General features: G+C 43.4%; 1 protein-coding gene across 1 annotated transcript; it reads right to left on the reverse strand.

Annotated features, from left to right (window-relative positions):
* Window positions 1-9,491: 9,491 nt before the first annotated feature.
* Window positions 9,492-13,340, reverse strand: LOC121279744 (interleukin-8-like). Its single transcript, XM_041191010.1, has 4 exons — window positions 13,184-13,340; window positions 11,796-11,931; window positions 11,582-11,665; window positions 9,492-10,232 (listed from the first exon to the last, which is right to left on the reverse strand). The coding sequence occupies exons 1-4, from the start codon at window positions 13,245-13,247 to the stop codon at window positions 10,208-10,210; spliced, it is 309 nt and encodes a 102-aa protein (XP_041046944.1). The 5' UTR covers window positions 13,248-13,340; the 3' UTR covers window positions 9,492-10,207.
* Between the last annotated feature and the right edge of the window lie 11,966 nt (window positions 13,341-25,306).

Genomic DNA, 25,306 nt, shown 5'->3' on the forward strand with positions numbered 1-25,306 from the left:
GTGATACTGCACTCACTCACACCCTCACTTGTCTCAGCATCCACCCTTCCCTTCCCTTCCCACATACACTCTCCACCCCCATTGCTTAGTGTGTTTAACGCTGCCAGGCAATTAATTGCAGCAAAGCCCACATCCTGCGAATGAATAATAAAAAAACAGGTTTGAGGTTCTTGCTGCCTGAATGGATGAAAGTGGGGGCTGCAGGGTGGATGAGTGAACTGACCATGGTACCATGGTATAGGAAATCATTCACGTGTGCGGAGTTAATAGCAATGTAGTGTTAGTAAGGGACAGTATAGTCAGAGGGATAGACACAGTTCTCTGCAGCTGAAAGCATGAGTCCAGTTCGCTCCTTTGCCTGCCCAGTGCTAGGGCTTGAGATATTTCTATGGGCCGGGTAGGAAAGTGCAATGGGGGTAATATCCAGTTCTTGCGGTCCATGTAGTAACAAGCGACACAGGTAGGGCTAGTAAGGAGGTCCTGCTGAGAAAGATGAACTGCTAGGGGCTAAATTAAAAAGCAAAACCTCAAAGAAAAACTCAGCAGGTCTGGCAGCATTTGTGGAGCGAGAAACAGAGTTAATGTTTCAAATCCAATATCATTCTTCTTTGGAACTGCTGTAGGGTGATCAAAGCTGGGAACTGAATGTAGGATGGAGAGGCAAAAAGGAAAAGGAAGTGGGGTAGCGCTATTAATAAAGAATGAGATCAGTGCATTCGTGAGAGATGTTCTTAGATTGAAGGATGAAGATGTAGGATCAGTTTAGATGGAGCTAATAAACAGCAAGGGGCAGCAAACATTGGTGGGAGTTGTTTAAAGGTCAAGAAGCTGTAGTGGTGATGTAGAGCATGGCATAAATCAGGAAATTAGAGGTGCAAGATTAGAGTAATAAGAGTAATACAGTAATCATGGGGGACTTTAATCTACATATAGACTGGGTAAACCTAATTAGCACTAATGCTGTAGAGGACATATTCCTGGAACATATGCAAAATGGTTTTCCAGAACATTATGTTGGGGAAACAAATAGAGAATGGGCTCTTTTAGATCTGGTATTGTGCATTGAGAAAGAGCTAATAAATAATCTCAAAGGGACAGGGGCTTGAGGGAAGATTGATCTTAATATGATAGAATTTTACATGAAGTTTGAAAGTGATGTAGTTCAATCTGAAACTAGGGTCTTAAAACTACACAAAGGAAACTATGAAGGTATGAGGGCGAATTGGCTGTGGTGAATTTGGAACCTACGTTAAAAGGTATGATGGTGGACCTATGTGTCTGTCTTCACAGAGGAATAGACAGGGGGGGGAGCCCAGAGAGAAAGCAGGAACCCAGAATGAGCTGGAGCACAGAGACAGAGCAGGGGCACATTGAGAAAGCAAGAGCAGAGAGCGAGCAGGAATGCTGAGAGGGAGCAGGAAGCCAGGGATAGATGAGGAGTCAAGAGAGAAAGCAGGAGTCCAGAGAGAGTGCAGGAGCCCCGAAAGAGAGAGAGCAGGAATGTACAGACAGACCAGTAGCCAAGAGAGAAACAGGAACCCAGAGAGAGATCAGGAGCCCAGAGTGAGAGCAGGAGTACAGAGCGAAAAGGAGCCCAGAGAGAGAGAGGGAGAGAGAGAGAGAGAGAGAGAGAAGGAGCCTGGAGAGAGTGAGAGCAGGAGCACAGAGTGAGCAGGGGCTCAGAGAAGGCAGGAACCCAGAGAGAGAGAGAGAGAGAAAAAGCAGGAGACCTGAGAGAGACCAGGAGCTCAAAGACAGAGATAGAGCACAAAGAGGAAGGAGGAGCTATGAGCAGGAGACCAGAGAGAGAGAGCAAGGGCTCATAGAGAGCAATAGTCCCGAGAGAGCAGCAGGCTGGAGAGTTCAGGAGCCAGGAGAGGCTGGAGCACTGAGAAGGTGGAAGCCCGCAGAGACCAGAGCATTGAGGAAACAAATTGAGCAGCATCCCAAATTGAGGACGAACACAGATTGAGTAGGAACAGAGATGTGGTGGGGAAGAGAGCACACCCCTAGCCGGTGCTCACCACTTACTCTTGACCATGGCTCCCTGGGAGGTTGCTTACATTGGCCACCCATAGGATGGTTCTGTGCTGCTCCTCAGTACCTGGTGTCCTTGGACCCATATGAGGCCTTTACAAATGCAGAAGGGTCTATGTGTGAGTGGTGGAAACAGAACAGTAGCAAAGGGCATTGGGTCACTTAGCAGCCTATTTACACGGCTTCATCAGCCTCTGCCATCTTGGGTGGGCATCTGAAGTGACCAATTGACAACTTTTGCAGATTATGGTCCTAATGCACTTCACTATTGTCCTTTAAGGAAGGAAATATACTGTCCTTGCTTGGTCTGGACTACATGATTCTCCAGACCCACAGCAATGTGGCTGACCCTTAACTGCCCTCAAAAATGGACTAACAAGTCACTCAGTTCAAGGGCAATTAGGGCTGGGCAGCAAATGATGGCCCTTGAAAGATTATAGAAGAATATAATTTTGAGGTTAATGTGTATGAGCGTTGAACAGGCTATCACAAAATAGATTTTTTTTTAAACTTTGAATTTTGTGAAGAGAAGGAATGTTGTTACTCAGTCCAGAAAAAGAACGTTGGTTTACTGCCAGTCCGTGCAAGGCCCCACCCAGCATTCCTTCTCCCCCTGACATCCACTTGAAACAAAGAGAAATAAAATGCTTTAACAAAGCTGATCAAATCACTGTCCTGCCTAAAGCTTATAGATTACAACACCAGAACGTTTCAAGAATCATCACTCCACACCTTGTGACCCTGGTAGACGTGGGAATATTTCAGAATTCCTCCTTCAAAGCACTCACATAAATTTCCAGTGGCCTTGGTAATTGTGGCTGAATTTATCTTAGAATCTATAAAAATCATGCCTCTGCACAAAATCTGCTCAAGACCAGAGCATATACAGCTCTGCTTCACCTGATGACTCAATTCTCTCTGCCACTCCTCCTTGCTAACAAAACAACAAAAGAACATAAGAAATAAGAGCAGGAGTAGACCATTCGGCCCCTCGAGCCTGCTCCATCATTAAATAAGATCATGGCTGACCTTCTTGTGTTTTGATTTCCACATTCCCACCTAACCCTGATAATCTTTGATTCCCTTGTTTAACACGAGTCTATCTACCTCTGCCTTAAAAATATTCAATGACCCTGCCTCCACCAGCTTCGGAGACAGAGAGTTCCAAAGTCGCACAATCCTCTGAGAGAAAAAAATCCTCCTTATCTCTTCGCTAAAAGGGCGACCCCTAATTTTAAAACAGTGCCCCCTAGTTCTGGACTCACCCACAAGAGGAAACATCCTTTTGACGTCCACCTTGTCAAAGCCGTTCAGAATCAGAATGTATACTTCAATCAAATCACCCCTCACTCTTGTAAACTCCAGTGGAAACAAATGGAAACCTTTCCTCATAAGACAACCCACTCATTCCAGGTATCAGTCTAGTAAACCTCCTCTGAACCACTTCCAGTGCATTTACATCCGTCTTTAAATAAGGAGCCCAAAACTGCACACGGTATTTGAGATGTGGTCTCACCAATGCCCTGTATAACTGAAGCATAACATCCTTACTTTTATGTTCAACCCCTCTCGTAATAAAGGATAGAATTCCATTATTCTTTTTAATCACTTGCTGTACCTGCATATCAACTTTTTATGACTCATGTACTAGAACAACTAGACCCTGCAGCACCTCAGAATTATGTAATCTTTCACCATTTAAGTAATGCTCCGCTTTTTTGTTCTTCAGCCCAAAGTGAACAACTTCACATTTTCCCACATTAAATGCCATTTGACAGATCTTTGCCCAGTTAAAGTTGTCTGCCAGCCCGCCCCCAGCAAACGGAAGGTGAAATTCACACTATTCTTGCCACAACCTACTATAGTTTTCTTATGATCTGTTTATTGAAGATTGTTTGAATGCTCCAAGTTGTGAAACTTTCCTGAGTTTTCAATCACTGGAATATTGAAAACAAAAGGAATAATGACACACTAAATAGTGTAGAAAATTACCATTGTCGCATCTGATGGGGGTTCCAGGTGGTGGACAACCAGCTTATGTTAGTTAGGGAGAAGTTCAAAATACTTGCTCAGCAGGGCAGAACAGGAACATTGACTACGTGTGGGAAAATGTGGTTTGTCACAATGGTGGGGTGGAAAATTTGGTGTTGTGGATGGCCCACCCATTACACAGCTGGCTGAATTTTCACTGAGCTGTCACCAGTTTTATACCTGTTGAAAATTCAAATCAATTGCAGGCAGTGGAGTCTCACACACCCCAAGTATTTGCAGTAGGGTGAGTTTGCACATGGTTTCTCTCAACTGTTTGGCACAAGATTGGCAGAAACCTTGAAGGTACAGATTGTGGATGACACTATGGAAAGGATTCCACACATAAATGGAACATTGGTACTGCCTGATGTCGATAGAGGAGGAAATGATGTCAATTTGCTCCCCTGGAAACAATACATTTGCAAGATGATGGGATAAAGAAAAAAACAAGACAAGACTGAGTTCAAAAAAATACATATGGAACAAGGTGGAAGCAAATGTTATGATGTAAATTTCTCCCACAGGTAGCAGAGACCACATTGTGAGCAGCAAATATTCAACTGAATGATGTACAATTAAATTGCTGTTTCACTTAGAAGGATTTCCTGGTACCCATGAGCTTTAATTTACAAATCAGGCTGCCATCTGGGGCATTGTCAAAACCCTAGCTAAAATCCAAATAGACAACATCAAACATGCTTCCCTTGCTGATCCTCCTGTTAATTCCTCAAAAAATTCAATCATGTTAGTCAGACATGACATTCCCTTTACAAATCGTGGATCAATCTGTGCCTTTCTATGGGATTTAAACCATCTGTCAGAATTTTTTTCCAATACATTGCCCACCACCAAGGTTATGCTGACTGGTCTTTAGTTACTTGGACTATCCCTTCTTTCTTTTTTAAACAACAGCTCAATGTTAGTTATCCTCCAGTCTTCTGACAACACACCCATGTCCAAAGAGGATTAGAAAGTAAAGATCAGTCAGTGATCATCATTGTGGGACTTTGGTCAGAATTGATAAATTTATCTTTTATTGAATATTGTACTATGATCAGTCAGTGAACATCATTGTGGGTCTTAGATTTGATCAGAATTCATAAATAATGCTGAAAACAAGGCTGTTGATAAAATTTATCTTTTATTGAACATTATACTATGTACAATACAATGCTTAGCATGATTCTTCATATAGAACTATCTCTGGTTATGTTGTTGTTATGTGACCTTACATCACTGATGCTGTGGACTGCCTATTTACATAATTCTTCCTTTGCTTCCCTTGACTGTCTGGGAAACATTTCACCTGGGCCTGGGGATCTATCCATTTTCAAAGACATTAAACCCCTTAATGTTTCCTCCCTCACTGTAGCTCAGATTTTTGCACCCGGGTCGGGTGCACAGAGACAGGGGAATTTTCGGCTCCGCAAACCCAACCTTTAAAAATGGTGATCCACATGTTGGATTTTCAGTGCAGTGGAGGGGGTTGGGGGTGGTGGGGACAATGTGAACTGGATTAGATATCAAGGCGGGTGACATGGTAAGAACTGAGGAGGATGCTGACTGCAGAGGCAGGCTGGCTGAAGGTATTCAACATGGATTGGCACTGTGTCCAAATTTTAAAAATAAAGACTAAAACAAGAAACAGGGCTTTCAGCACTTACCCCTCTCACCCATCAGCACCCTCATACTACTCATGCGTTACCAGTGCCAACCCATGCCAACTCATGCCCCCCACCAACTCCCCCTTTACCCCTCTACCCTCCATGCTAGCCTATGTCCCTCCACCCAAACCCAATGGTCCTTTAAAGTCCTGATGCCAACTTAGTACAAACTCAGGCCAACCCATCCCCCTACTGACCGAACGGAAAGGTAATGTTTTGCTTTTATACCTGCCAAGCCAATTATTTTTTCAACATTGATTCATTAAATGGGGGCGTGGCTGGCTAGACCAACATTTATTGCCAGCCTTAATTGCCTTTGAGAAGGTCATGGTGTGCTGCCTTCTTGAACCAAAGAGCAGCTTAGCTTCCACAAATGTGCCCTGGGACAAGATCCAAAAGGGTATCTTCCCTCTCCAAAGGGCTGCTGCATATTCCTGCAACCGGGACCACATTTCTAAAGTGCTTCATTGACTAAAGTGTCTTAAGATATCCTGAAGTCATGGAAGGTTCTATGGAGATGTAAGTTCACGTTATTAATTTGCTAGGAGTCCTTTAACAATTAATTCATGACTCTGAAATCAATCGGTGGTTTAATTGTATCAATAAAGTTTTGAATTGCAACAAGAAATGAAAGAATCCTAGCACAACACATATGTTTGATGGTATTTGTTGGGCCTAAGAATTCAAGCCCTGTTTCTAGTCTGTTTCTAAATAGGAGGTCAACTGTGAATTTAACATTTACCTTCTTGTCTAGTTTAACCCAACCTTTTGGTGAGTCTTAGGTTGTTGGGTCTATGTACAATATGAATGGGAATCTATGATTGATCTGAGAGTGAACATTTGAGAATTAAATATATACGGACATATGATGATACGAAATAAGAGCAGAAATGGGCCATTTGGCCCCTTGAGCCTGCGCCACCATTCAATAAGATCAAAGCTTATCTGTTTGTGTTTTGAGTTCCATTTTCTCATCCACCCCCTGTAACCTTTGATTCCCTTGCCTAACAAGAATCTATCTACCTCTGCCTTAAAAAATTCAGTGACCCTGCTTCCATCACCTTCCAAAGTCCCACAAGCCCCTGAGACAAAAGATTTTTCTCGTCTCTATCCTATAAGATCGCCCAAGACTCCCCACTCTCCAGAATTTTGAAACATTGCCCAGTAGTTCTGGACTCACTCACAAGACGAAACATCCTATCCACTGCACCTTGTCGAGACTGTTCAGGCTCTTGTTTATTTCAATCAAGTCACCCATTACTCTTTTAAACTCCAGTAGAAACTAACCCAGCTCATTCAACCTATCCCCATAAAACAAGATGCTCATTCCAGGTATTAATCTAGTAAACCTGCTCTGAACTGCCTCCAACACATTTACATTCTTCCTTAAAGAAGGAGACCAAAACTGCACACGGTATGGGAAATGCAGTCTCACAGATGCCCTGTTTAACTGAAGGACAACATCCTTAGTTTTATGTTCAATTCCTTTCATAATAGAGGACAGCATTCCATTAGCCGTCTTCATTACATGCTATACCTGCAGGCTAACTTTTTCTGTCTCATGCCCAAGAACACCTAGATCCCTCTGCAGCTCTGAATCCTGCAGTTGTTCTCCATTTAAGTAACACTCTGCTTTTATATTCTTCCTGCCAAAGTGAACAACTTCACATTTTCCCACATGATACTCCATCTGCCAGATTTTTGCCCACTCAACTTATTTCCATCTACAAACTCCTTATGTGTTCTTCCCAACAAACTTTCCTATGTATCTTTGTGTCGTCTGCAAATTTAGCTGCCATACGTTCACTCCCATCATTTAAACCATTGACGTAAATTGTAAAAAGTTGAGGCCCCAGCACAGACCCCTGCGGGATTCCACTCGGCACATTCTGCCAATCAGACAAATACCCATTTCTGCATACTGTAATCTGCCAGCTAGCCAATTTTCTATCCAGGTTAATATGTTACCCACTACACCATGAAATCTTATTTTCTTCAATAACCTTGGATGTGGCACAGTATCTAATGCTTTCTGGATATCCAAGTACAGTACGTCAACGGGCTCCACTCTATACACCGCACATGTTACTCCTTCAAAGAACTCTAATACATTTATTAAACATGATTTTCCTTTCAGAAAACCATACTGACTCTTCCTGCCCAGCTTAAGATTTTCTAAGTGCCCAGCTATAACCTCCTTAATGATCAATCCAACAGCACCCACACAACAGGGGCAGCATTTTCCCTCCGTCAGGGGTTGGTGCAGAAACGGGCGCAAGCGGGCGAGTTCCCAAACAGCACCCTGGATCAGCGGGGGTGGGGGTGGGGTGCGGGGGGGAGGGTGAAGAGGGCATCGGCATTTTACATGGGCTGGCCAATTAGGGCCTACCCAGCGTGACATCCAACCGGAAGTGCTGTGCGCTCCCTCTGCGGGCAGGGGGTGCTCCCTGAGCAGGGAGTCCGCTCTTTCGTTCATGTGTGTGAAAGAGTGCAGCGATCTCCCTGAGGAAATATGCTGCCTCGGGGAGATCAGTGTTATTTTTAAAAACCTAATCAAAGAGAGAAAGACATTTAAGGACGTGTCCCCTCATGTGAAGCTGTCACATGAGCTGGGACATGTCCATTACATTTATTAAAAATTGTTTGTGAAATTTTAAATCTTACAAGAAACCTCATCCCGCCGATGGATAAGGCTTCATGCATTTTCCAAAGGCCACCTGGCCTCCTCGCCTGGCCCATTAAATTCAGCAATTAATTTTCTAATGTCCATAATAAGCCGTTGGCAGTTCAGCGGGTGCGCAGCTAACTTGGCTGTGCATCCGACGAAGTGAAAATCTAACTAACACGGGGTGACGCTAAGATGCATGCCCGACGTCACCCTGCGTCATGTTACGCATTGGCGAGTGGGCCCTGTCCCCACTCGCTGATCTGAAAATGATGCTCCAGACGTCAATTGGCCTATAGTTTCCTGTTTTCTGCTTCCCTCCCTTTTTGAATAGAGGCATTATATTTGCTACTTTCCAGTCCGATGGAGCCTTTCCAGAATCTAGCGATTTAAAGTTTACGGATGAGGAATAGATTGGAAAGAATGATGAAGTTAGAAGGATAATTCATGTGAGTTAGGCTAACATACTGTGAACTTGCGTTTGTGCAGAACTTTTCATTATTACAGAACATCCTAAAACATTTTAGCCAATGAATTACTTTTCAGGTATAGTCTGTGTTGTAAAGTAGGGATATGTGGCAGCCAAAATGGACCCAGCTTCCCACGAATAGAGATGTGACATATGACCAAACACCTTGGGAGAAATTTTATGGACATGCCGCCATGGGGGAAGGGTGGAACATGTGGTGAGCCATTCAAACCTCCATTGACTTCGATGGAATGAGAAGATCCTGCTAGTGAGAAGAGCCGTATAATTCCGACCCTATTTTAGACTGAGGGATTTATACTGGCCAGGGAACCAGAGAGCTCCTCTGGTCTCCTGTGATTACTGCCATGTGATTTTGCATGTCCACATGAGAGGGAAGACATGGCCCTGGTTTAACATCTTATCAGAAAGAAGGCACTCCTGTCAGTGCAACACTTCCTCAGTGCTGTATCAAAGTATCAGCCCACAATATGCTCATATTTGTAGAATGGGGTTTGAGCCCATGATTCAGTGCTGGGAGTGCTACCATTGAGCTAAGAATTGCCGACTAACATTCCGTTGTCTACTCATTTCAGTTAAGCTCAATGATTTATTGGGAGACCAAAAATTGATATTGTAAAACACATACAGAAAATAATACTTGCTTTATTTAAATAAAAATGTCTTATCAATTTATAATAAATATAAATTACAGATTATTTCCTCACACATATTTTCGTGTTAACAAATTTACCAAATGCTTTCATGGCAAAACATAAATACATAGGGAATTAAACTTTTTTAGGACAGCATAAATATCAATGAGAATAAATAAATTGCAACTCAAATAAATTACAATAAAGATCAAAATTACAATACTGAAAAAATGCCACGTCAAAATTGTGAGCTTCATTTCCAGTGAGTAACTACACTCTGACACGTTAATCTGGCAGCAAGTGTACGCCGATTTGAAAACAGGATCAAAGTTGTACCGTCTACACAGTCCAGTAATTTACCTGCAGTGGCAGAATTTTGCCCTTGGTGTGCGGGCTTGGTGGGGGCAGGTGGGGGCGTTTGGGAAGCCGACCACACCCACGATCAGGCCCAGAAACCATTTCACGCTGGCCAGCCAATTAAGGGGATAATAAAAATGTAATGGTAAATGTAATGCAACATGTCCCCTCATGTGATTGTAAATACATTGCTTTACATCAGTCAGACAGTCCCGCTATGTTACAAGTTTATGACAGGCTTGAACATGATGGTTAAAGATCTGTAAATGTTAGAATAGAGACTCATTTTGGACAGGTGTCCCCTTCTCGGCACTCAGCCATTGAGATCCCCTTACTGAGCGTCATCAGTCTTGGAACTACAAAATATACAGAAACAAATAAAAATTACTTTCAATATTGCAGGAATATATGAGAAAAATATTCAGCAAAGTAATCGATTTCACAAACTCATGTCTTAAATATTGTTTCATACACAATTGCTCCAGAACATAAGAACAGTCAGTTCCGCCATTCCAAGTGATTGCGACTTATCTGTATCTTAACTATAACTGCAGGTCCTGACCTCATCTCCTGTTATATTCTTGTCTCGCAAAAAAGATCAATTTCAGATTTAATCATGATTTGAATTAGCATCTACTGCTTTTTGGGTAGGAGAATACCACCTTCTATGCAACAAAATGTTTCCAAACTTCTCTCTTGGCTCAGCCCTGATTTTATACTACATCCCTTGTTGTAGCGCTCCCAATTGAGAAGAAAAGTTTATTTATCTACTCCATCTATTCCTTTCAAATTCCTAAAAATCTTAATCAATTTACCCTTGAACTTCTCTATTTCAGGGAATACAAGCCCAGTTTCTGTAATCGCTTCTCGTAATCAAACCCTTGGAGCTCAGGTGCCACAGCATAATGAACAAAATGTTCACCAGTTTGTCATTTTTTTGAAAGAATATCACCCTTTTTCCTGTTAAAAACTTTGAGTGAGATCAGCAAAACACATTTATAACTGGTGATAATTCCTAAGGTTTACTGCTGTTTCAAATCAAACAATGTAAGATGCAATGAAACTCTGTGCTAGCTTTTGACATTATTTGGCATTAAACCAGTTCCCCAGTGTACATAACCTAATGGGACAGGGTGTGTGAGAAATGGGTCAGTATTACATTCATACCACAGAAGATATACTGCTAAAGTTACAGTATACATTGCTTTCTGAGGTGTTCATGAAATACTTGAGGAAGGTCTCACTGGGGTTTAAAGTGAAAAGTCCTGTAATCATTGATATTTCTCTCCCTCAACGCTATGCAGAAATAATAGTTTAAACTAAGTTACAGCTTGCCCAATAGAATATGGGTAAGCACTGCAATATGTCATTTCAGGTTCTCCAGCTCCAAGGTCCTCCCATGGTTAACTACAATTTTATCAATACCTTGTCATCTCAGTGATATAGATTTTCATATTTACCACATGGACTGTACCTGGTGGAGTGATCACCAGCTTCTTATGCAATCCGCCTGATTTTCATTCTCCAAAATCAAGTAGGTTCTCTAATATGCAGTCAATCTGCTCTTCTGGATTACTACCCAGACAGAAAAGATAAACCCCTACCTCACATATTCATTGCCTTTATTCCCATTGCATGCCTTGCAACTTTTTGGAGAACTAAGATAGATCTATTGTTTTATTGCAAGCTAGCATCTGAAACTTACCGTTTGCTCATCAGCTCAATGATCTTCTTCACCCAAATGGCTTCAGGATTCAGACACACTGGAGAACCATTTTTAAGGATTGCACTGAAAGAAGTGAAATATGACAATTATTTAAAGTTCTGCTGCCTACTTACAATAAAATTATCATTACAAATTATGTAAGCATTATTCACGTACACGGTATGTTTTTCCATAATCAGTTATTAAAACTTACATGATTTCAACATTTGAACAGTGTGGGCCACTTGGAATAATTTCAACATTCTCCATGTGTTTTGGATGGATGAATTTGGAAATTGTATTAATGCATTGACAGCGCAAGCTCACTCCTGCTTGTCTGAGAGATGCAGCTATGGAAAGAACAGGTTACAGAAAGTCAGTATTTATAACTTTAATTTGAAATGTCTTTTTCATATAGATGCATAGATAGTCTTAGACAAAGTGATAGCTGACTACTGGTAGCAGACACCCTAAAAAATTCTCTCTACTGAAACAAGGGTGCCAGCCAAAGATTAGACCTCTCAGGCTATAAGTACTCACTTGGCAAATTTCAGGTCTATATTAGACGCTCTTACAGGTTAGCACATTTGACCTCTCCTGTAAGTGGATCCTCACAATGAATTATTAAATTTCACTCTTAATGTCTGGATTTCGAATAGCATACTCTGGTGGTTTGGGCTCCCATGTTATATAAATTAGATACCATGACCCTCACATTTGTTTTTCTCCAATTGTCCAAAAGCTGGAATGTTTAACAATTGTACTGAGTGAAAGCAAGATACAGTTAGTAAACTGCTCTATTTCTAAGGTAGTAAAATGCTGAGTTACACCTATAGAAAATCTTGTTGACTTCAACTGAACTCCAGCCTGGTAAATAATAAAAATAAAATCCTGCCTTAAAATTGGCTAAAATTGAGTTGTTTTTCTTGAAACCTTTTAAGCCTAAGGCAACATTTTTTCTTAAAGGAGCATTGTTTCCTTTTCTGCCTTACTCAACACCCTTGGTTAAAAACGCCCTTCAACATAAGTTTACCTCTGCTTTTGATCTTGGTGCACATTGTAATTTGGGGTCATTCACTCGCCTATTCCTTGTACACTGTCCAGGTCAGAAGAGCTGCTAATTAATTTGTCTAAGGCTGCCACATCCTAATGGTTTGAGAATGAACCGCATTGTCTCAACACAGTGTATAACAGGTGATGCTGGCAGGGCAAGATTTATTTGGAATCACTAATTTCCTTAAAAGGTGGTAGTGGGCTAATCTTGAACCACTGCAGCCTTTGTGATGATGGTGTTTCCAAAATGGAACAATTGTGGCTGGATCACTCAGTAACAATAAAAAATCACAAATCTATCCCTGAACACTTTAGAACACATTTCTGAAGTTACAAACAATGGAACTGTTTCCTAAAAGTTAGCCTGTGCAGTCTATGATTAACAAATAATTGTTTCATAATACTCACTGACAACTACAATTTCAACTGTGAATCTTAATCAGTATTATTTGCATTTACCTATAACTCTACTAGATATATAAATGTTTTCAAACAGATTCTAGGTTCTGTATATTTGCTGTGCAACTATGAAGTCAGATTAGCTCTTACCTTGGGTGGAAGCCACATAAAGTGCAAAGAGAATCAAGACGGCGAGAGTAACTTTGCTGTTCATTGTCTTTTGCTTGTATGATGGTCTTAATGTTCTTCTTGTTGTTGTGCTCTGTGGCTGAAGTTCGTATCTATCTTCTCGTTGTCCTGTTTCTCTATTTATAACCAGAGTACTGTTACTCAAGACATGAGATGATGTCAGCAGGAAATTCCCAGGAAGTTGCGAAATACAAACATACCAATATTGAAGATTAAAAAGCTTAAAACAAGCCCATGCATGTAAGCTATATCACTTTAAAACTTAAGAAAAAAAGCTTTAAATGGATTATTTGAAAAATTATTCGCAGAAGAAATCTATTTTCTCCAGGATTCTTGCAAAGCAGCTTTCATTTTAACCCACAGTGGCCAAAGTGGCTGTGAATTTTCATAGAAAATCTTTTAAAAAGTTTTAATGAATGCACTGGCTATATGATGTAAACTTTAATGTTATATTCAAATGAAGTTATGTTTAAAGCAAATAAATTAATATTTAATTGTTATTGAACTATTGATATTTGTTTCTGCCAAATTTAGTCATCAGACCCAGTGGAGAGCAAACACTGGCAGCTGGTGGTGGAAAATTACTGCGGTATTTTGTGAATGAAATCAGCAACACAAGCTGGACACATTCATATGATATTCCTCTTTCCACGAGTTAAAATATTTCTTTTAATTAGGTGAAAAGCTCCACGAGAAATGGGTGCTCGATGGTAAAAGTTTTCCAGGGCCATTGGCGACAGGCTGGGAGGCAGGAAAGAGGGCAAATGGTGCAGAAAGGCTTTGGGAGCAGAGTGCTCGCCACCTTCCTGCTGCCATGCCATTTTGTAGTAGCAGAACTGGTGGCAGAGAGGCCAGCCACCTGGAGGTCAATGAAGTGGCCAATCTAAAGCCTCTTCTTGCCTGAGCTCGCATTTTATCAGTGGCTTATTTATGGATTATTATAATTACTACTGCATTTGGGGGAACTGCCAAGATAAACTTTGCTGGCTTCCCAGCAGGCACCAGTGATTGATTCCCACATTTTTGGGCATTCCATGGCCCACGGTGGTCCTCCCTCACCTGACAGCAATGGCTGTCCCCATGGTAACAACACTGCCAGCCCTCAGTGACGCCTGCCATGGGGCACAGTCAGGTAGGTCCCAGCAGCCCCAGACTCCAGTTGCTGGTCTTTGAGGGCACACTGCCATCGATGTTCCCTCATCCTCCAGCTGCAGCTTCAGATAGGGCCACTGTTAGCGTTGGACCTGCTGAGCTGCGAGCCATCTGATTAGGCTGGCAGCTCCTGGGGTGGGATCTCCATCGTTAATAGGATGGCAACTCCAGCAGCAGCCACCTAATGGCAGCCACTGGCAAAATGTGATCCAGGGTCCTGCCACCCCCACCAAAGCAGGGTCGTTCCTCCAGCTTTCGGCCTTGTCCAGTGGGACTGTGCCACCTCCATAAATAACAATGTAGCTCGAACGTGTTACGCATTCATGTTGTCTCCTTGAGAGGTGTGTGTGATGCAAGGGACCTTTAGTAAGAAGTAGATGTCAGTGTAGTACACATGAAGAATGGGAGTGGATTTTCCATCTATTATTACCACTCCTTTGGATCTCCCTCACAAGTTAATATCAGGGAAACAAATTGCTAGTAAGTGTAGGGAAGGAGTTGATAATGACCTACTCTGAGAAAGCATTGGAAATTGAATGGAAGAATATAAGCTCTAAAGTTTATATTCAATGCTTACATGATATATATGAAACAAAGGCAATATTCTGAAGCTTCAATCCAGATACTATTTATATCCTTAAAAATTTTCCAAATATAGTCGTGATCAGTAATGTGACAGATAATTCTAAATATATTCTCTAAATGTATCATTATATAACCAAAATCATTTAATGGCATTTATTTAATTTGGCTTTTAAGCATCTAATATTTGTCAAAAGTTCAATGATTTTGAAGGAAATGATTCAATTGTGCCAATGTGTCATATTGGATTCAGCAATTTGATGAACAATGGAATCATTGCAATGATTGTAATCAAATTGTTAAACATTTCAACCCCATTATTTGTAACACAAGAGCCTAAAATTTCCCCAGAATGTCCTGTGGGCATCATTTTCCCCCTGTTGGGGGAGGAAGTGCAGGAGCGGGCGTGAGTTCGCGCTGCCGATCGGCACCCCCAATCGGAGGCGCGTTGCCATTTTGCGCGGGCGAGCCAATTAAGGCTTGCCTAGCGTGATGTGCACCAGGATGTGCTATGCGCTCCCTGTGTGGGTGCGGGGGGGATTCCCGTGTAGGAGCGCACAGATCTCCCTGAGGCAAAGTGCTGCCTCAGGGAAATCGGCACCGGTTTAAAGCTTTCAACAAAGATTGGAAAAAATTTCCCTGACATGTCTCCTCATGTGACCCTGTCATATCAGCTGGGACGTGTCCATAACTTTTATTGTAAAATATTCTGCATTTTTTAAATCACTCATGATGTGGTTTCATGTTTTTTCCCAAGCCCACCTGGGCTCCCGGCCTGCCCACCAACCTTAAGGTTAGACAGGCAGCTCCATTAATGAGTTTAATTATCTTTTTAATGACCTTAATAGGCCATTGACAGGACGGCAGGTGTGCCTCCGACTCGGACGTGCGCCTGCCGAACTGACAATCTAAATGACACTGGGCGACATCGGGAAGCACGCCCAATATTGCCCCACGTCATTTTACGCATCGGCGAGTGGGCCCTGCCCCCACTCACTGATCCGAAGATGCTGGCCCATGTATCAATGGGACGAGTATACATAGTGCCAATTTCTCGTGAGGAAAATCACACGCAACCAATTTCTGACAGATTAAAGTTAAAATACCGCTACACACAAGCTTCCTCGATAATCTGCAGCTCTATCTTGACATATCTGCCAAAGTCCTTACTGCTCATAAATTATGAGCAAAACTTTGCTGCTGCGCAAATCAGCAGCTCCTGCTAGTTCCCTGCATTTACACCAGTAATGTGCTGCCGTAGATGTCTGCTCACATATGTAAGCACTGCATGACCAAAGTCATCTGCCACCAACCTAAATGAGGAGTTTCAGATTCTGAAGAACACCCAGATTTCTATCACTTTCTGTAGTTTGATAGTGACTTTCCTTGTGATTCTTTTCAAAAATATTCATACATATTCAGAGGGACAGAGCAGCTGGAATGTACTTAACGATTGAAAAAATGGGGGAAGAGGAGGACCCGGAGCCAGACAGTATCACCTAAAAGAGCAGGAATGTGGAGGACGTGGGCCAGAATTTTATGGAGGTTGAATAGACACGCACTCAATCTGAACTCACATGAAATTCCAAGAGATGGCGTTGGGCGCATGTCCCGATATCATGGCGCCCTCGTGCGATATTGTGGTTGGCAGGTGCATGCGGGAGTTGGAAGTTCATCTGCGGATCATTAAAAGGGGAATTAAGCCCATTAAATATGTAATTGCCCTGAATTTTACATGGCCCGAGCGCTTTTACATTTGGCGCAAGGGCCAATCACACAGGCGGACTTCACATTTCTTCACCATTCTTGATCCAGGGCAGGATCAAAGGCTCCAATATGTTTGAGGTTTGATGATTCATGAGTATTACTGTCTGGTGTCTCTTGTGTCATTATCGATAGTTTGGGATATTTTTTCTGAGCTGATATCCCTCCAACAATTCTGCAGCACCCTGAGGTATCTTCACAGCAATTGGCAGCGTTCAGGGAGCTGGTGTGATACTGCACTCACTCACACCCTCACTTGTCTCAGCACTCGCCCTGCCCCCACCACGCCCCACTCGTCCCCACTGCATTGTGCGTTTTACACTGGCTGGCAATTAATTGGCCAGCCAACGTGAAATCACTGTTGGGAGCTGACAGAGTGCGAGAGCAGGTTTCACATCTGCTTCAAGTCCTGCCAATCGTGCTCCCACACCAAGCGTAAAATTCATGCCCTGGAGGCAGGCAGCATCACCTAAAGGAGCGGGAGAGAGGAGGACCTGGGGACAAACAGCAGGACCAAAAAGAGTGGGAGAGATGAGGACTCAGAGACAGACAGCAGCACCCACAGGTGCTATTCAATCCAGTGCAATTTATGGCTCCAGAACGGACTGAGCATGTTCTGAATAAAATCAATGCGTGACATCACAGAAAAACAGGTAGTTGATTAGTTGATATTTTTCTCATTTATCTTTTAAAAACTGTGTAATTTTAGTAATTGTAAGTTTGTTTTAGTAATAGGAAGGTGTACTAATAGTAATAAAGTTTGTTGGATTGCCTGGTGAGTCTTTCCTAATTATCCTATCTAGGGAATTTCAATCAGGTTAAGTAGAACATTTATTGAAATAATGGGCAGGATTTTACTGTCGCCGAGCAGGGGGGTGGGACCCGCTCATCGATACTCCCGACGTCACCGCGCCCCATTTAAATTTTCAGGTAGGCGGATGCGCAGCAAAACCAGCTGTACGCCCACCGACCTGTCAATGGCAAATTGAGGCCATTGACAGAGACATGAACCTAATTAATGGACCTGCCCATCCAAACTTAAGGCTGGTGGGCAGGCCAGGAGACCCGCCGGGAATTAAAAAAGCATGAAACCTCATCAAAGGCGGGATGAGGTTTCATGTAGGGTTTAAAAAATTTAATTAAAGTTTTTTAAAAATTATGGACATGTCCCAAGGCCCGTGACAGTGTCAGATGAGGGGACATGTCAGGGATTTTTTTTTCTATTTTTAATATTTTTGCACGTAGAGCCGATCTCCCTGAGGCTGCACTTAGCCTCAGGGAGATGAGTGCGCTCGTTCATGTGCATGTGCAAAAGAGCGCACTCTCGGGTTGAGGGATTTCCATCCCCCCTCTCCCCCCCCTGCCCACACAGCGCTTCTGTGAGGACGTCACGCTGGGCGGGGCTTAACTGGCCTGCCAAAGTACGGGGGGGGAACTCCTGCCCAATAAGAATAAAAGGACTGGAGTCTTAAATTAAAATTTAATCAGTAAAATAATTAATTAATTAAATGTCATAAAGTTTGCAGGGTAAGTGATGTGTGGCAGCTGCAGGATGTGGGAGCTCATACACACCTGTGTGATCAAGGCAAATACACCTGTACTAAGTGTCTGCAGCTAGAGGAACTTTGGCTCAGAGTCATCAGAGTCACTGAGCTGTAGGCCGAGCTGCAGATACTGCGACACATCAGGGAGCGAGAAAGTTACCTGGACACTTTGTTCCAGGAAATGGTGCTACCCATTAGGACAGTTTCATCAGATTTGGTCCATGGTCCAGAGACAGAACATTGTGGTTGTGAATGAGGCAGGTATGGGAATCAATATGGAAGAATTGGAGGCCTCAGATCTTGCAATTTTCCAACACCGCATGGACTACAGCAGTTCAAGAATGCAGTTCACCACCATCTTCTTAAGGGCAACAAGGGATAGGCAATAAATGCTGGCCTAGCCTGTGATGCCACATCCCACGAATGAATAAAAATACAGATTTGAGGTTCTTGCTGCCTGAATGGATGAAAGTGGGGTCTGCAGGGTGGATGAGTGAACTGACCATGATACAGTGGTGACCATGATACAGCAAGGAGCAGCAAAGATTGGTGGGAGTTGTTTATAGGCCAACAACCTGTAGTGGAAATGTAGGGCATGGTATCAATCAGAAAAATAGAGGTGCAAGATTAGAGTAATAAGAGTAATACAGTAATTATGGGGGACTTCAATCTACATATGGACTGGGTAAAGCTAATTAGCACTAATGCTGTGGAGGACATATTCCTGGTAAGTATGCAAGATGGCTTTCCAGAACAGTATGTTGAGGAACCAAGTAGAGAATGGACCCTTTTAGATTTGGTATTGTGCAATGAGAAAGGGCTAATAAATAATCTCAAAGAATGGGGCCTTGAGGGAAGAGTGACCATAATATGATAGAATTTTACATGAAGATTGAAATTGATGTAGTTCAAGCTGAATCTAGAGTCTTAAAACTACACAAAGGAAACTACAAAGGTATGAGGGCAAATTGGCTGTGGTGAATTTGGAACCTACATTAAAAGGTATGATGATAGACAGGAAACATGGGGAAGAATCATCCCAGATTGACATTAAGTGCAGTGATGTTTTATGATGTTTTACCCACAGGCCGCAATGGCTGTGTTTCATGCTGTATTGTCACAAACCTGCAAAAGAGGACAGCCACCCAGTACCTCAAGGGGATGAATGATCTCCTCTGTTCCACCAAGGTAAGTCAATGTTCTCATCACTCGCAACTCACACACCCACAAATGCATCAGACATCCACAGGCCCCTACTCACTGCCAGTTTAAGAGACATCACCTTTCACTCTCTCACACACACCTTCATTATCCTCATCCCATCCATGGGACCACTCACCACCCACACATGCCAGGCATACTTGTCATCTGGCCTGGCAGGTGTCGTGCTTAAACTCTTTCCATCTCTACTCATGCAGAACAAGTTGGCACACAACAAGAGAGAGATCACAGACCAGTGGAGGATTGCCTGAAATCAAGGTCCTCATGGACTTTGAAAACAGAGCCATCCAGCTGGCGGGCGAGGATCTGGTCTGTTCCTGTGTTGACCGTGAGGTCAGTGCTGCTCTACCAAGTGAGGATCCAGCAGTGCAACATCCATCAGACAACCATGCTGTCAGTGATGTGTCCTGTTTCACAGGCCCTGCCATGCACTAATTATCTCCCCTTGCTTTCGCAGGCACATCTGGGAAATAGCCAATGCATTCCATGACCCAGGGCCTCCAATCAAGCCCTGAAGAAACCTCTGAAGAGGAATCTGAAAGCACCCTCATTGAAGACCTGCAGTGTTCACCCATATCCTTCACCAGGTCAGAGACACAAACCTCAATAGGGCCTAGCCATAGAGTAGTATTGGGATCACAATCTGGTGAGCAAATCACACTTTCTGATCCACACCAGTCAACAGCAGAGACTTCCCAGGTTTCCGGCACGCTGAGGACTGCTGGAGGCCAAACGTCTGCTGAATCCGAGTCAGATGACGAGCCTCTGGACTTGGTCATGCCACAGTTGCTGGTCCTAAAAAGGCAAGCTCGGGAACATCAGGAGAAGATGACCATTGTACTCCTGATTGCAAGGCACGATGGAGGAGTCCAACTGCCCTCAGGCTGAGCTGATAGCACCAGCATTCCAACGCACTGAGGTCAACGCTGGTAACTTGGCGGCTGCCATGGAGACCTTGGTCCACGATGTCACTCCTACATTGCTGCATGGTCTGAACTCCACTGCTGACTCCATAGTTGGCCTCCAACAATGTGTATACGAGAGGGATGTGGGGCAGCTCGATCTCACTCCAGCTACCCCTTATCCTCAAGGAGTCAGCAAGGGGCACTTGGGCACCCATAGGGAGGAGGATCAGCAGGTGTAACCCCCAGGACCATCCATCCAGGTGACTCTGGGAGAATCTCTTCTCCCCATGGCTCCAGCTCCACAGCCCAATGAGGGTGCTACTGCCACACAGCAGGACCCCAAATGCAGGCCTGCCCTGCCTTGCACCCAGCCTGCCGCTGCACCTGACAGCACCAGGGTTTGTTTCAGGATCACCTGCCCTGACTCCTGTTGTAGCTCGCCACCCCCTGCCCCCTGACCAAAAACCCCACCTGCTGGCAGCCATTAAAGATCTAGTTCATCGAGTCGGGAATTCACCTGGACCTGCACAACTGACCTGGGGATGAAAATCTGGGCCTATCTGTCATCACAGAGGAATACACAAAACGTCCCAGGGATGTTAGAGAACCGAGGGACTAGCAAGAATGAATAACTGAAAGAAATTAGCATGAATGAAAAAAAGTACTGGAGTAATTATTGGACTGATATTTGGTAAATCCCCGAGACGTGATGATCTACATCCCAGAGTATTGAAAGAGGCAGCTGGAACAGTGCCTACAGTTTGGAAGGTACCAAATGTAACCCCACTATTTAAGAAAGGAGGGAGAGTGAATACAGAGAACTACAGACCTGTTAGGCTGATATCAGTAGCAGGGAAAATGCTAGAATCTATTAGAAAGGATGTGGTAACTGGAGTCTTAGAAATAATGGTGAGATTGGGCAGCGTCAACATGGATTTATGAAAGGAAAATCTTGTTTGACAAGCCTATTAGAGCTTTGTGAGCATGTAACTAGCAGAATACATTAAGGGGGAACCAGTGGATGTGGTGTATTTGGATTTTCAGAAGGTTTTCAAAAAGATCCCACACAGGGGGCAGGATTTTACCGTCGGCGAGCGTGGGCAGGGCCCACTCGCCAACGTGTAAGATGACGCACGGTGATGTCAGGCAGAACTCCTGACATCATCGTGCCCCATTTAAATTTTCAGGAAGGCGGGAGCGCAGCAAAATCAGCTGTGAGCCTGCGGACCTGTCAAAGGCCAATTGAGGCAGATCAATTAAAGTAATTAGTGGACCTGCCCGTCCAATCTTAAGGTTGGTGGGCAGGCCAGGAGCCCCAGCAGGAAGTAGAAAAAACATGAAAGGGGACATGAAAGGGAATTGTTTTTTCTTCCATTTTTAATATTTTTGAAAGTAGAGGCGATCTCCCTGAGGCAGCACTTAGCCTCAGGGAGATGAGTGCACTCTTTCATGCACATGTGCGAAAGAGTGCACTCTCGATTTTGGTATTTCCCACCCCCACCCCCCACCCCACCGGCCCCTCCTGCACAGGGAGTTCATAGTACTTCCCTGCGGACGTCGCACTGGGCAGGCCTTAATTGGCCCACCCACGTAAAATGGCACTGCACCTCCGAGGGGGGCGCTGATCGGAAGTGCACCCGCAGGCACCCGCCGTCAACTTCCCCCCGACTGGCGGAAAATTCTGTCCAGGAAGTTGGTAGGCAAAATTGGAGCACATGAGATTGGGCGTAATGTACTGGCACGGATTGAGAATTGGTTAATGGACAGAAAACAGAGAGTAGGATTAAATGGGTCATTCTCAGGTTGGCAGGTTGTAACTACTGGGGTACCACAAGGATTGGTGCTTGGGCCCCAGCTATTCACAATCTACATCAATGATTTGGATGTGGGGACCAAATATAATATTTTCAGGTTTGCTGATGACACAAACTCTCTTTCCAGGAAAGGTTGTCGATCTCTTTTTCTTTCCACAATCCTCCCGAGGATTTCCAACAATTTATGTTTTTACTCTTATCAAATATTTATTTAGTTAGTTCATCAACTTTATTACAGCACCTCCTGACTTGCCAAGTAATTATGCATTACCTTTGGTGCATTCCAGTGTACACTGTTCCTGACTGCAGCCTAAGAACTCTGTCTTTGAACTCAGTGCCTGGGCACTTGTCAATTTTACCATTGTGACTAAATGATTTGTTTTATAATTAAAATATTAGTACTGTCATTATTGACTTATCTCTTCTCTTCAAAAATTATTTGAATTGGTACTCTTTAGTCTATTTTGAAGCTATGTTAAGCTGATTTTTTATAGTTATTTTGTCGATTTTATTTCATATTTCACTAATTATTCAGAATTGTTTACACAAAGGGGAGAGTTTGAACCCTCGGTTAAATTGAGAGCAGGGGCTCTAGGGATCAGGAGTCAGGGGATCAGGAGTCTGGCTTTCCTTCCATAGCCTGGAGATTTAACTCCACACTTTGTGTCTTTAGCCACTGACATGTCCCCAACTCAGAAGGAATCTTGAATGGCATCCTCAGCATCCAGTTGGAAAGGGAATGTGGCGGAGGAGATTATAGGACCAGGTAGGTGTGATCCCTGTACCCCGAGTGGGGGAACTATGATCTCAAAGCGAGCCCGATCCGCAAACCCATGGGGAGGAGTTCAATTCCAGGAGGGGTTGGATCCCTAACTTGACGTGAAGGAATCTGGGGGGAAACCAATCACAAAGGGAGTGCAATCCCTGGCCTGGCGGGAGTCTGATTCCAAGGCAGGGCAGTGGGGAGGTTCGGGGGGCGGTGGGGCAACCCTCGACCCTGGATGGGGTGATTGGCATGAGTTTTTGTGGTGGAGGGGTTTATATGGGAAGTTGGAGTCTGATGGAGGGAGAGCTTGAGGCTGCCACAAAGGGTGCTGTGAAAGCATTTGCCTTCTCCCCAAAGTTGTTGCTGCCAGAGCTAAAATTGCAAAGCAGGTTAAATCTGAAGCTTCCAGTCTCATTTACATATTTAAAATGTCAACCCATCTCCTAGGAACGGTTGGTTGCACCTTCTCGTCCCGCCTGATTAAAACTTGGAAGTTGGTGGGTTGGAGTCGGCTTCCTGAAATTAACGTAGAAACAGGAGTAGGTCATTGAACCTGTCAAGCCCGTTCCACCATTCAGTCCTATCATGGCTGACCAACCACTCCAGTGCCTCTATCCCACACTATTCCATATCCCTTCATGTCATTGGTATTTAGAAATCTGTCAATCTCTACTTTAAACAGACTCTATAACTGAGCTTCCACAGCCCTCTGGGGTAGAGGATTCCAAAGATTCACAACTCTTTGAGTAAAAAAGTTTCCCCTTATCTCCGTACTAAGTGGCTTCCCCCTTATTTTGAAATTGTGTCCCGGTTCTAGACTCCCCAACCAGGAGAAACATCTTAGCTGCATCTACCCTGTCTATCCCTTTAAGTATTTTGTAGGTTTCAATGAGATCACCTCTCATTCTTCAAAACTCTAGAGAATACAGGCCCAGTTTCCCCAATCTCTGCTCATAGGACAGTCCCCCCATCCCAGGCACAAGCCTGGTGAACCTTCATTGTACTCTCTCTAAGGCAATAATATCCATAGGGGACCAAAACTGCACACACTACTCCAGGGGCAGTCTAACAAAGGCTCCACACAACTGAAGCAAGACTTTGCTACTCCTGTACTCAAATCCTCTTGCAGTAAAAGCTTACATACCATTAATCTTCCTAATTGCCTGCATATTAGCTTTCAATGACTTATTGATGAGGAACCCAATTCCCTTTGTATATCTACACTTTCTAATCTCTTATCACTTAAGAAATACTCTGCACATATATTCCTCCTGCCAATGTGGATAACCTCACATTTTTCCACATTAAATTCCATCTGCCATGTTCTTGCCCACACATTAACTCTAACCAAATCCCCTTGAAGCTGCTTTGCATCTTCCTCACAACACACATTCCCACCCAGCTTTGTGTCATCCATGAACTTGGAAATATTACATTTGGTCCCCACATTCAAATCATTGATATATATTGTGAACAGCTGGGTCCCAAGTACTGATCCCTGCGGTACCCCACTAGTTACAATCTGCCAATGTGAGGATGACCTATTTATTCCTACTCTCTGTATTCTGCTTGTTGGCCAATCCTTAATCCATACCTCCTATCCTACATGCTTCAATTTTGTTAACCAACCTCCTCTGGGGGACTTGTCAAAAGCCTTCTGAAAATCCAAGTATACTGCATCCACCAACTCCCCTTTATCAATTCTGTTAGTAATATCCACAAAAAACTCCAACTGGTTCGTCAAACATCATTTCCCATTCATAAATCCAGGTTGACTATGCCCAATCAATCATTATTATCCAAGTATCCATTTATCACATCCTTTATAATAGATGTCAGCATTTTCCCTACTACTGATATAAGGCTAACAGGTATATACTTCCCTGTTTTCTCTCTCCTCCCTTCTTAAATAGGGGAGTGACATTTGCTACCTTCCAATTTGTGGAATTTGCGGAAATACCATTCCAGAATCTATAACATTTAGGAAGATGATTACCAATGCACCCGTTATCTCCATAGCTACCTCTTTCCACACTCTGAGATGTTGAATATCAGGTCCCAGGGACTTATCAATCCTCAGTCCCATTAATTTCTCCAATACAACCTCTTTACGAATAGTAATTTCATTAAATTCCTCTTTCTGCCTAGCCCCTTTGTCATGAAAATATAATAATTTCCATAATATTATCATGATTTATTGTAAAGGTAGGTTAATAGTGGGGTTTGGATTAGTTTCTCTGAGTGTATGTGTGTTTGGGGGATTTAACTGAATTGAAGACAGCTGATCCGGGTGCTTTGATGTATCAGAAGAGAAGCTAAATACATAAACATGGTTG

Source organism: Carcharodon carcharias, chromosome 1, assembly GCF_017639515.1.
Source record: "Carcharodon carcharias isolate sCarCar2 chromosome 1, sCarCar2.pri, whole genome shotgun sequence".
Classification (NCBI taxonomy): Eukaryota; Metazoa; Chordata; class Chondrichthyes; order Lamniformes; family Lamnidae; genus Carcharodon; species Carcharodon carcharias.